We start from the raw sequence: 9,157 nt of genomic DNA on the forward strand, positions 1-9,157 counted from the left end.
GTTTTGATTAAAAGGTCGCAAAGATAGTTTTTGGCAGATGTTTTTAATAGTCTTAGGAGTCAGATAAACGGCGAGTGTTCTCTCTGCAAACCCGTGTCCCCGTAGAAGTTACTGACTTTTACGACGTGATATTTGAACACGCAACACCTTCTGATATATTAACTGCGCAATTGAAACAGCTAAACTGTAGTCAGTTCCTGACGTAAAATTAACTTGTGATACAAGAAATAACCATGTCAAGCAAGTTTTTTAGGTTTGTTTCGCGTTTGATATGTCGACTGACAGGTACAACCTTTCGAAAAGGTTTGATGCATTTATTTTACTAAAACGTTTTGTAATTAAGCTTATGCCAAACTGCTTTGAAAAGCATGTTTTGTTGAAACGTAAGTATATGTTAAATATTGTTAGGTAATGCCCAACCAGCATTGTAATGGTTACGTCATGTTATGTCAACCTTATATAATGTTATGCGGATATCATTGAATACGTCTCCGAATCGTCGGTTGATTCTTTTTTATTGCTTCCTTGTACCCGAAATCGAATTAACATCGGTCGTGGATAATCCTATTTGTTGTCTGTGATAAAGGATACGGTATAGCAATGATTTTAGATTTGTGGTTGTCATTTTCAATTCCAAAACGTAAACTTTTATATTAATTATTCAACTTGTCTATAGGAAAAATAACATTACATTTATTACATTTATACAGAATGGTGTTTTTAGTGAGCAATCACAGGGCTATCGCGCTGGTCGCGACGCATTCACTCAATGCCCACATCTCTTTCACTATACCGGGCAACGAGTCCGAAGAGCAGCACGAGACTGCTAGTCGCATGGAGCACCTGACGCCTCAACTTCGCAAGTGACCAGAAGCCACACGCTTGGTTGCTGAGCCGGTAGCCATGCATTGTGCAGTGGGTGAATCAAAAAATCCACTTAGTGATTTACCCATTAGCTAATTTTGCACTGGTAACTCTAAATGCGACTATTTTTTATTATTTTTCTTAGACCGCAACTTAACGCACCATTCACACATTTTTCACTGCGTGTCAACAAATTGCCTTGTGGGATTCGTGATACGGCCAAAACACGAATTACATTTCACATTGCAACACCTTTCTCATAAAGCCCGTCACCTAGTGGACTGCATTAAATGCCAATCCTGGAAATTACTTAAGACATGTTTGATTTTTTCACTGTTGATTCGAACGTTTGACACATGACAATGCTCAAAGCTATTATTATTTGTATACTATCCTCAGGTTTTTTGTCCTCATTGTTTTGCACTTAAATTAAATGTCGCTTGCTTCATTGCAACAAAACCGAAGCTGTTTGTCACGTAAAAATTTAAAAGATACCAGACAAGTCATAATAACGCGCGAAACGTATGTAGTAACTTAGGCCTAAGAAATTTAACTGTTGTTTGTTCCAGTATACCTACAGATTACGACAACCATTCTACGATTTACATCGAACTTCAGTGCACGTTCGAATGCCACTGTACGTTCCAACGATATATCGATTCATGAAGACGTTCGCCACGATTCAACCCCAGCGTGCTAATCCATGACGCACGTACAACACTATACAACCACCCAGCAAACACTTTCGAACACATATGGTATTTTGGGTCAATCACATTCTCATAATTGTCGTCTTTGTCATCATCTTCATTGGAAAATAACAAAGTTCTGAGCGTCTTGCCCAGCGCAATACAAAAGTATAGCAACTTATGTCCTGCTAGATTTGCTATTTAATTCAGCAGTTGCGTGATATGTTCAAAATGTCATTGTCTATTTGCAGCAGTTATCTAGAATGTTTCCAGACGTGAAGCACATTAACAAGAGCCGGCATCGATCACAGTATGTTTTCTTAACAGAAAACCGTGTCTGTGTTCGTGCTCTGGTTCGCAATCTATTATATACGTGAGCCAAAGTGATCTGTTTCGTGATATGTTCGTGAGTGAATGTGACCGTGTATGTGTGATGAATACAGGAGCTTTCTAGAATTGAAAAAGAATGTAACTATCTAGTTTGACGACAATGCGCTGCTAGGCGCCCGAAAATTCTACCGTTACACCTCGGTTGGGCATTATTTTTACCTCTCAACTTAGGACTGTCTATTCTCTCAATAGGGCATTAAGTATTCCGGGAACCCTCTACAAAACCTGTGTGCTGTTAAAAAAGAATGCTGTCTTAATGCTACTGAAAACCGTATTTGTATTAAATTAAGTTTTTCCGACAGGAAATGCCCACCTTTTATCTCTGCTGCAATGTAAAGAGCACGTATAACAAACTCAGTGGTCAAGGCATAGGGACCATTTTAACATGCATTAGCGAGTTGGAGCGTGTTTCGGGCAGTTGTGGTGTGGTTTGGAGCGTTTTAAATCAGCTAGTTTCTTGGTGATGGGTGTTTTGTATTCAAAAAATGTATTCAAATAATCAGCTGAAACTTCATGCTGCATTTACAGAAAAATGAATCATTTAAGGGCCCATGTATTTGTAGTTTTATGTAAGATCCATCCCTCGACTACACATTCTGGTCAAAATTAGTTTCTATATAAAAGTGCTTTTTTCGACCTCCGGGTTGTACATTGTTTTGGGTACCTAAGCAAAAAAATGCATACCATTAATATGGTGCATTATTGTAGAGTCTGGAAACATGATTTCTCGCATCGTTTTTGATTGCGCAGCGCAGCATAAGGGGCTGTCGCTTAACGACGCGTTGCTGCAAGGGCCCGATTTAGTAAACAGTTTAATCGGCGTTCTGGAAAGATTCCGCATGAACAGTATTGCTTTAGTGGCGGACGTGAAAGCAATGTTCCACCAAGTCCTCGTTCAAAAACAGGACATTGATGCTTTGAGGTTTTTTGTGGTGGCTGGGGGAGACATATCTAAAACTCCAACGGTTCATCGAATGCTGGTGCACATTTTTGGCGCCACGTCGTCGCCTAGCTGTGCCACATTTTGCTTGCGGGAGACGGCCGATAAATTCGGTGGCAGGTTTGACAGGAACGTTGGGGACATCGTTCGCAACGATTTTTATGTTGACGACTGTTTGACTTTAACCGATACAGTTGCACACGCTGTTGGTATTGTAGCGCAGCTATGTGACTTGCTAAAAATGAAAGGATTTCGCCTCACCAAGTTGATGTCTAACAGTCAAAACGTCTTGGATCAAATTCCCGAGACAGAAAGGGCTAAATTGGTAACTGATGTAATTTTGGACGCCCCCGTGAAGGAGCGTGTGCTTGGCGTCTAGATGAATTTGGGTTCAGCATGGCTGATACAATGCAAGGCAAGAAATTTACCCGACGCAATATTTTATCTGCTGTTAATACGCTGTACGACCCATTGGGTTTTGCGGCACCCGTTACTTTGATTGCTAAGGTGCTGCAGCAGGAAATAATTCGACAGAAATTGGGATGAGATGACGAGCTGCCGGAAGATGACGTTGAGGAATGGAGATGCTGGCTTTCCCAGCTGCCGGAGCTCGAGAAGCTAAAACTTCCCCGCTGTTTCAAGCCGGCGACATTCGGCTCAGTGGCGAAGTCCGAGATGCAACACTTTTCGGATGCGTCTACTCAAGGATACGGAACCGTGTCATACCTCCGACTGGTAAATGTGAATGGTAAAGTGCATTGCTCGTTTTTATTTGGCAAGGCAAAGGTAACACCACCGAGAGCATTCCCGGGCTCGAACTGGCCGCTGCTGTTCTAGCGGTGAAAGCTGACAAATGGCTTCGACGAAAAGAGGAAAATAATTGTCGTCAACGTTTGCACACAGTCAGAGTCAACCGATCGACTGATGAATCACTATTCATCTCTTCATAAATTAAAGACATCGGTCGCGTGGCTGCTACGATTCAAGTCATTCCTGCGTTTAAAGGTTCCTACAAACACTGGCAAATTGAGAGTGGATGAGTTAAAGAATGCGGAATTGGAAATAATCAAGTACGTACAACGTCAATGCTTCGCTCCCGTAATTGACATTTTGTCACAGGTCGGAAAGTCGGAAAGTCGGAAAGTCGGAAAGTCGGAAAGTCGGAAAGTCGGAAAGTCGGAAAGTCGGAAAGTCGGAAAGTCGGAAAGTCGGAAAGTCGGAAAGTCGGAAAGTCGGAAAGTCGGAAAGTCGGAAAGTCGGAAAGTCGGAAAGTCGGAAAGTCGGAAAGTCGGAAAGTCGGAAAGTCGGAAAGTCGGAAAGTCGGAAAGTCGGAAAGTCGGAAAGTCGGAAAGTCGGAAAGTCGGAAAGTCGGAAAGTCGGAAAGTCGGAAAGTCGGAAAGTCGGAAAGTCGGAAAGTCGGAAAGTCGGAAAGTCGGAAAGTCGGAAAGTCGGAAAGTCGGAAAGTCGGAAAGTCGGAAAGTCGGAAAGTCGGAAAGTCGGAAAGTCGGAAAGTCGGAAAGTCGGAAAGTCGGAAAGTCGGAAAGTCGGAAAGTCGGAAAGTCGGAAAGTCGGAAAGTCGGAAAGTCGGAAAGTCGGAAAGTCGGAAAGTCGGAAAGTCGGAAAGTCGGAAAGTCGGAAAGTCGGAAAGTCGGAAAGTCGGAAAGTCGGAAAGTCGGAAAGTCGGAAAGTCGGAAAGTCGGAAAGTCGGAAAGTCGGAAAGTCGGAAAGTCGGAAAGTCGGAAAGTCGGAAAGTCGGAAAGTCGGAAAGTCGGAAAGTCGGAAAGTCGGAAAGTCGGAAAGTCGGAAAGTCGGAAAGTCGGAAAGTCGGAAAGTCGGAAAGTCGGAAAGTCGGAAAGTCGGAAAGTCGGAAAGTCGGAAAGTCGGAAAGTCGGAAAGTCGGAAAGTCGGAAAGTCGGAAAGTCGGAAAGTCGGAAAGTCGGAAAGTCGGAAAGTCGGAAAGTCGGAAAGTCGGAAAGTCGGAAAGTCGGAAAGTCGGAAAGTCGGAAAGTCGGAAAGTCGGAAAGTCGGAAAGTCGGAAAGAGAGTTGCAGAAGAAACTGAAGAAGTCGAAATATGCCAGTTCGTTGGCGAAGCTTAACCCCCAGCTGTTTGATGAAATTCTGCGGATTGGGGGGAGGTTGGAGAAGGCGCCGATTGCCTTCGACGCAAAACACAGTGGTACTGCCGTATGATCACCACTTGACAGCACTTGTTATTTTGCGCCACTATCACGAGGTTGGCCACTGCGGAACTGGCCACACATGGACTTCGCTGCGTCAGCGCTTTTGGATCATAAAGGGTGGTGCCGCAGTTAGGAAGGAACTCAGCAAATGTATGTTGTGTCGCAAAAGGAATGTCCGACGTGGACGACAACAAATGGCCGACTTGCCATTTGCCCGACTAATGCCCGACGAGCCGCCGTTTTCTTACGTTGACATCGACTACTTTGGTCCATTCATGGTGAAACGAGGAAGAAGTGAAACAAAGAGCTACGGGTGCATTTTCACCTGCTTGACCATGCGAGCCGTACACATTGAGGTGTCGCCCGACTTGTCTACGGACGCGTTCATTAACGCGTTGCGTCGATTTATTGGAAGAAGAGGCCGACCAAAGGAAATATACAGCGATAATGGAACTAACTTTGTAGGTGCCGAAAGGGTCCTACGTGAAGAATTGCAAGGACTCCAGCAATCCCGCCCAGAGTCATACTTCAAACGACAAGAAATTAAGTGGAACTTCAATTGTTCTGCTGCTTCACATATGGGAGTTTCGTGGGAGAGAATGATCTGATCGATTCGTCGCATTTTGAACACGATGCTTACAAGGAACCCAACGATTGGCGGAAACATGCTGCAAACCTTGATGATCGAAGTGGAAAGCATTTTAAATTCGAGGCCGTTAACGCCGATCAGTTTCACCGATACAGAAGATGAGCCACTTACGCCCAATCATCTGTTGTTGGGTCGTGCTTGCGACAGCATTCCAGTTGGGCTTATCAATCCTAAAGATTGCTACAGTCGAAGGCGGTGGAAACACATTCAATACCTCGCCGACGAATTTTGGAGACGATGGTCACGAGAATATTTGCCCACAATTGCGTAGCGTCAGAAGTGGCCTGACCGACAAGGCAATTTTCAACCCGGAGATGTGGTGATGATCGTAGATGAAACACAACCCCGACGTCGTTGGGAGATGGGACGGGTTCTGCGTGCGTTCCTGGACGGTCAGGGTGTTGTCCGTCAGGTCGAAGTGAAAACGCAATCTGGCTCCACATATAAACGGCCGATTGCAAAATTGTGCCTGCTCTGCGAGCACGACAAAGGAATAAGTGCATCCGACGCATTTAGGCCACGCAGTCGTCGAACTGACCCTGAATTGCGGTGCACAGGATCCAACACTGATAAAGATAGATCATAGACGTTATGTTGATCTTGTTTGTCGCTTTATAAATGCGGCACATTGCAAATGCCGACTGGAGCTTACTCTCCGGGGGAACGCATGTTTTGCTTTCTTTACTTCGTTGTTTCGTGATTTCAATGTTTTTTTTTGTTTATTTGTAAATGTGTTTGCAGTGAACCACACATTTAAGGGGGAGAATGTAACATTTCAAAATCACTCAGGCATACTACTGCGTCATACAGTGCGTCTAAGTGACATAACACTGCTATTAGAACTGCATTTCTTTAGGCCATTCTTGGTAACTTAGTTGTTGAGGTGTGTGTTGTATAGTATAGGGTGCTCTGAAGTTATAGGTATATTGTACTGCAGTAAAAGTTAATCGATCCTATTTGAATAAGGCAATATAGAAAATGAATAATTTAACTAAAAGAACTGAATCTAGTTTACTGATGTCTTCCTGGCTCAAAACTTCGAAAATCGTGTTGGTGTACGTGTACGTGTTCGTTTTTCGTCCATGTGCAGTGTTTGGTAAAAATACACGCGTTTTTATAAATTGAGACAGAGTACAACTTCCCAACCTTGGTGTGACGGCCTCGCTGTGCTAGGAAAATTCTGCTGTTACAAATGATATAAAAAGAATAAAACCTTTTTGATTCATTTTACCGTTCATTCTTTTTAATCTCGATATCGAAGAGGTTTTCGGATTACGCGTCCGCTTCGGGTAACGTGTGTATCTTGATCGGGAGTTGGAACTAGAGTTGCAGTGTCAGATGCAATAGAAGAATCAGTTATTTTGCCTAAACTTACAGATGTTTCTAGATGAACATTAAGATTGGTTAGTTCAGGAGAATAAACAGTTAAAGTTTCAATTTCAGGTAAATTACTTTGAGCCGGTCAATAGTAACAGTATTTCCCCGACCGTTCATAGCTAGGGTAAAAAATTTTGGTCGTGTTTCTAAAACTTTATATGGACCATCATATGCTGGATACAAGGCACCCTTTTTGGCGTGTACCCTTACAAAAACGTGAGTGCAGCTGGCTAGAGCTGGATCAATATAGACATTGACCTGTTGCTGTGGCTTGCGTCTGGGAAAATTTAAATGAGCCATAAATGCGGTAAATTGTTTAGAATAGTCGGATACGGATATTTCCGGTGCGATCTACTTCTTCTGGTAAATTATTCTGGTAATCTTTATGTTTGACCATAAACCAACTCGGCAGCGCATGCATCTAAATCTGGCTTACATACGCTTCTCAAACCCCATTGTGTGCCTTTAGAGCAGATTTTAAATACTTATGTTGGATCTCAACGTATCCGTTGCTGGCGGGCTTGTAAGTTGTGGTTTGCTGAAGTTTAATGCCAAATTGAATACAAAAATCATTATATGCGTCCGAAGTAAACTGGCTACCACGATCGGTTGAGACGCGCAACGGCGCACCAAATCTGGCCACCCAATGCAACAAGAAAGCGTTCATGCATGTCTCGGCGGTGATATTAGACAATGGTATTGCTTCAAACCAACGAGAAAACCTGCAACAACATGTTAATAAATACGAATATCCATCACATAATGGTAACGGCCCTACAAGATCAAGGTTGACATCTTGAAATCTACCTGTGGGTTCAATATATTTGCCCAAAGGTGCTTTTACATGCCGTATAACTTTGCGACGCTGGCATTCCAAACAAGTTTGGCTCCATTCATTTACGTCTCGATTAAGCCCGTGCCAAACAAAACGACTAGATACTAAACGTCTCGTTGCTTTCACTCCAGGATGAGATAATCCGTGAAGCGTGTTAAAAGCACGTTTCCACAATGCAAGCGGTACAATAGGTCTAAAACTTCCTGTAGATATATAACCAATCAGCTGTAGCTCGCTGTTTGGAACTTTCCTCTCTGTTAATTCCAACGAACCATACAATTCTTGTACACTTTGGTTTGAATAATAACACAAGTCGGAAGGTGGCGCCTGTGAGAAGCGCGGTCGTTGGTAGTCCCGTCGGCCATTAAAGTTGGTTTGCCTCGGCCGTGGTCGAACAGTAAAATCTCGGCGCTGTGGTGGTTGATAATTGTTGTTGCGTGCGGCAAAGCTTCCAGACCTATGATATCCGCCATTTTGCCCTCTTGGTGCCTGAAATCGGGGAGTTGCTGAAGTTACAGTTTGAGCCGATTTTATCGCCTGTGACTCTTCGGTCATTTCCCTTAGACGCCTTTCCATATTATCATTTATTACCATTTGAGTACTGCCAAAAATGTTTTTGGAATCCGAGACGTTATGTGGAACATGCTGTTTATTAACCATTTGATGTGACTGAAACTTATCTGGTTCGCTAATCAACATTATGTGATCAGCTTTTTCAGCCAATAAATCAACTGACAAACCATAGTCAGGTGCCAAAATCATTCGGGTATGGGCAGGCAATCTGTCATAAAACATCTTTTTTAATAAATTTTCCGCATCTGGACTTAAATCTTGGTAATTACCCAAGAGAACTTCATACGATTTAAAAGTACACTTGGACGCTTGTTTTCTAACGCAAGATCGTGAAATAATTCATGCACTTCAGTAATGGGGTTACTATTAAATGCCTTCACAAGCTTGTTCTTGATTGAGGGAAGAAATAGTTAGGTTGAATTTCTCGTCGTCAGATGTTATTTGATGGTTCTAAAAAATACCTTCAACAGTCGCTAACCCCAACTTCACAGCATCCTGCCATATTGAGGATAATTTTACTTTCTCTGCCATATGTGTGACAGGTGCAGTTCGGTTGGAGGAAAAATGCGGTGCGGACACACAGGATAACAAGGCGTTGAAAACGGTGCCTGATCCCGAGACAAAAACATGGATGCGGCCTGGTCATTAATTTCAGGGGG

The 9,157-nt window shown here is 43.2% G+C and overlaps 2 protein-coding genes across 2 annotated transcripts in view; both read left to right on the forward strand.

Moving 5' to 3' along the window:
• LOC145898099 (protein PHTF2-like) overlaps nt 1–3,262 on the forward strand; it is a 41,417-nt gene extending 38,155 nt beyond the window's left edge. Inside the window, exon 15 of the mRNA XM_082986535.1 lies at nt 2,652–3,262. Coding sequence (XP_082842661.1) covers nt 2,652–3,262 — 611 coding nt within the window. The remainder of the gene's footprint in view (nt 1–2,651) is intronic.
• Nucleotides 3,263–4,955: 1,693 nt separating this feature from the next.
• On the forward strand, nt 4,956–5,672 carry LOC145898100 (uncharacterized). Its single transcript, XM_082986537.1, has one exon. The coding sequence runs from the start codon at nt 4,956–4,958 to the stop codon at nt 5,670–5,672; it is 717 nt and encodes a 238-aa protein (XP_082842663.1).
• The last annotated feature ends 3,485 nt before the right edge of the window (nt 5,673–9,157 follow it).

This window comes from Ascidia mentula, chromosome 4 (assembly GCF_947561715.1).
Source record: "Ascidia mentula chromosome 4, kaAscMent1.1, whole genome shotgun sequence".
Lineage (NCBI taxonomy): Eukaryota > Metazoa > Chordata > Ascidiacea > Phlebobranchia > Ascidiidae > Ascidia > Ascidia mentula.

Excerpts from the sequence above, each read along its gene's own strand:
- LOC145898100 (XM_082986537.1), top strand. The coding sequence starts at position 4,956 with ATGCCAGTTCGTTGGCGAAGCTTAACCCCCAGCTGTTTGATGAAATTC.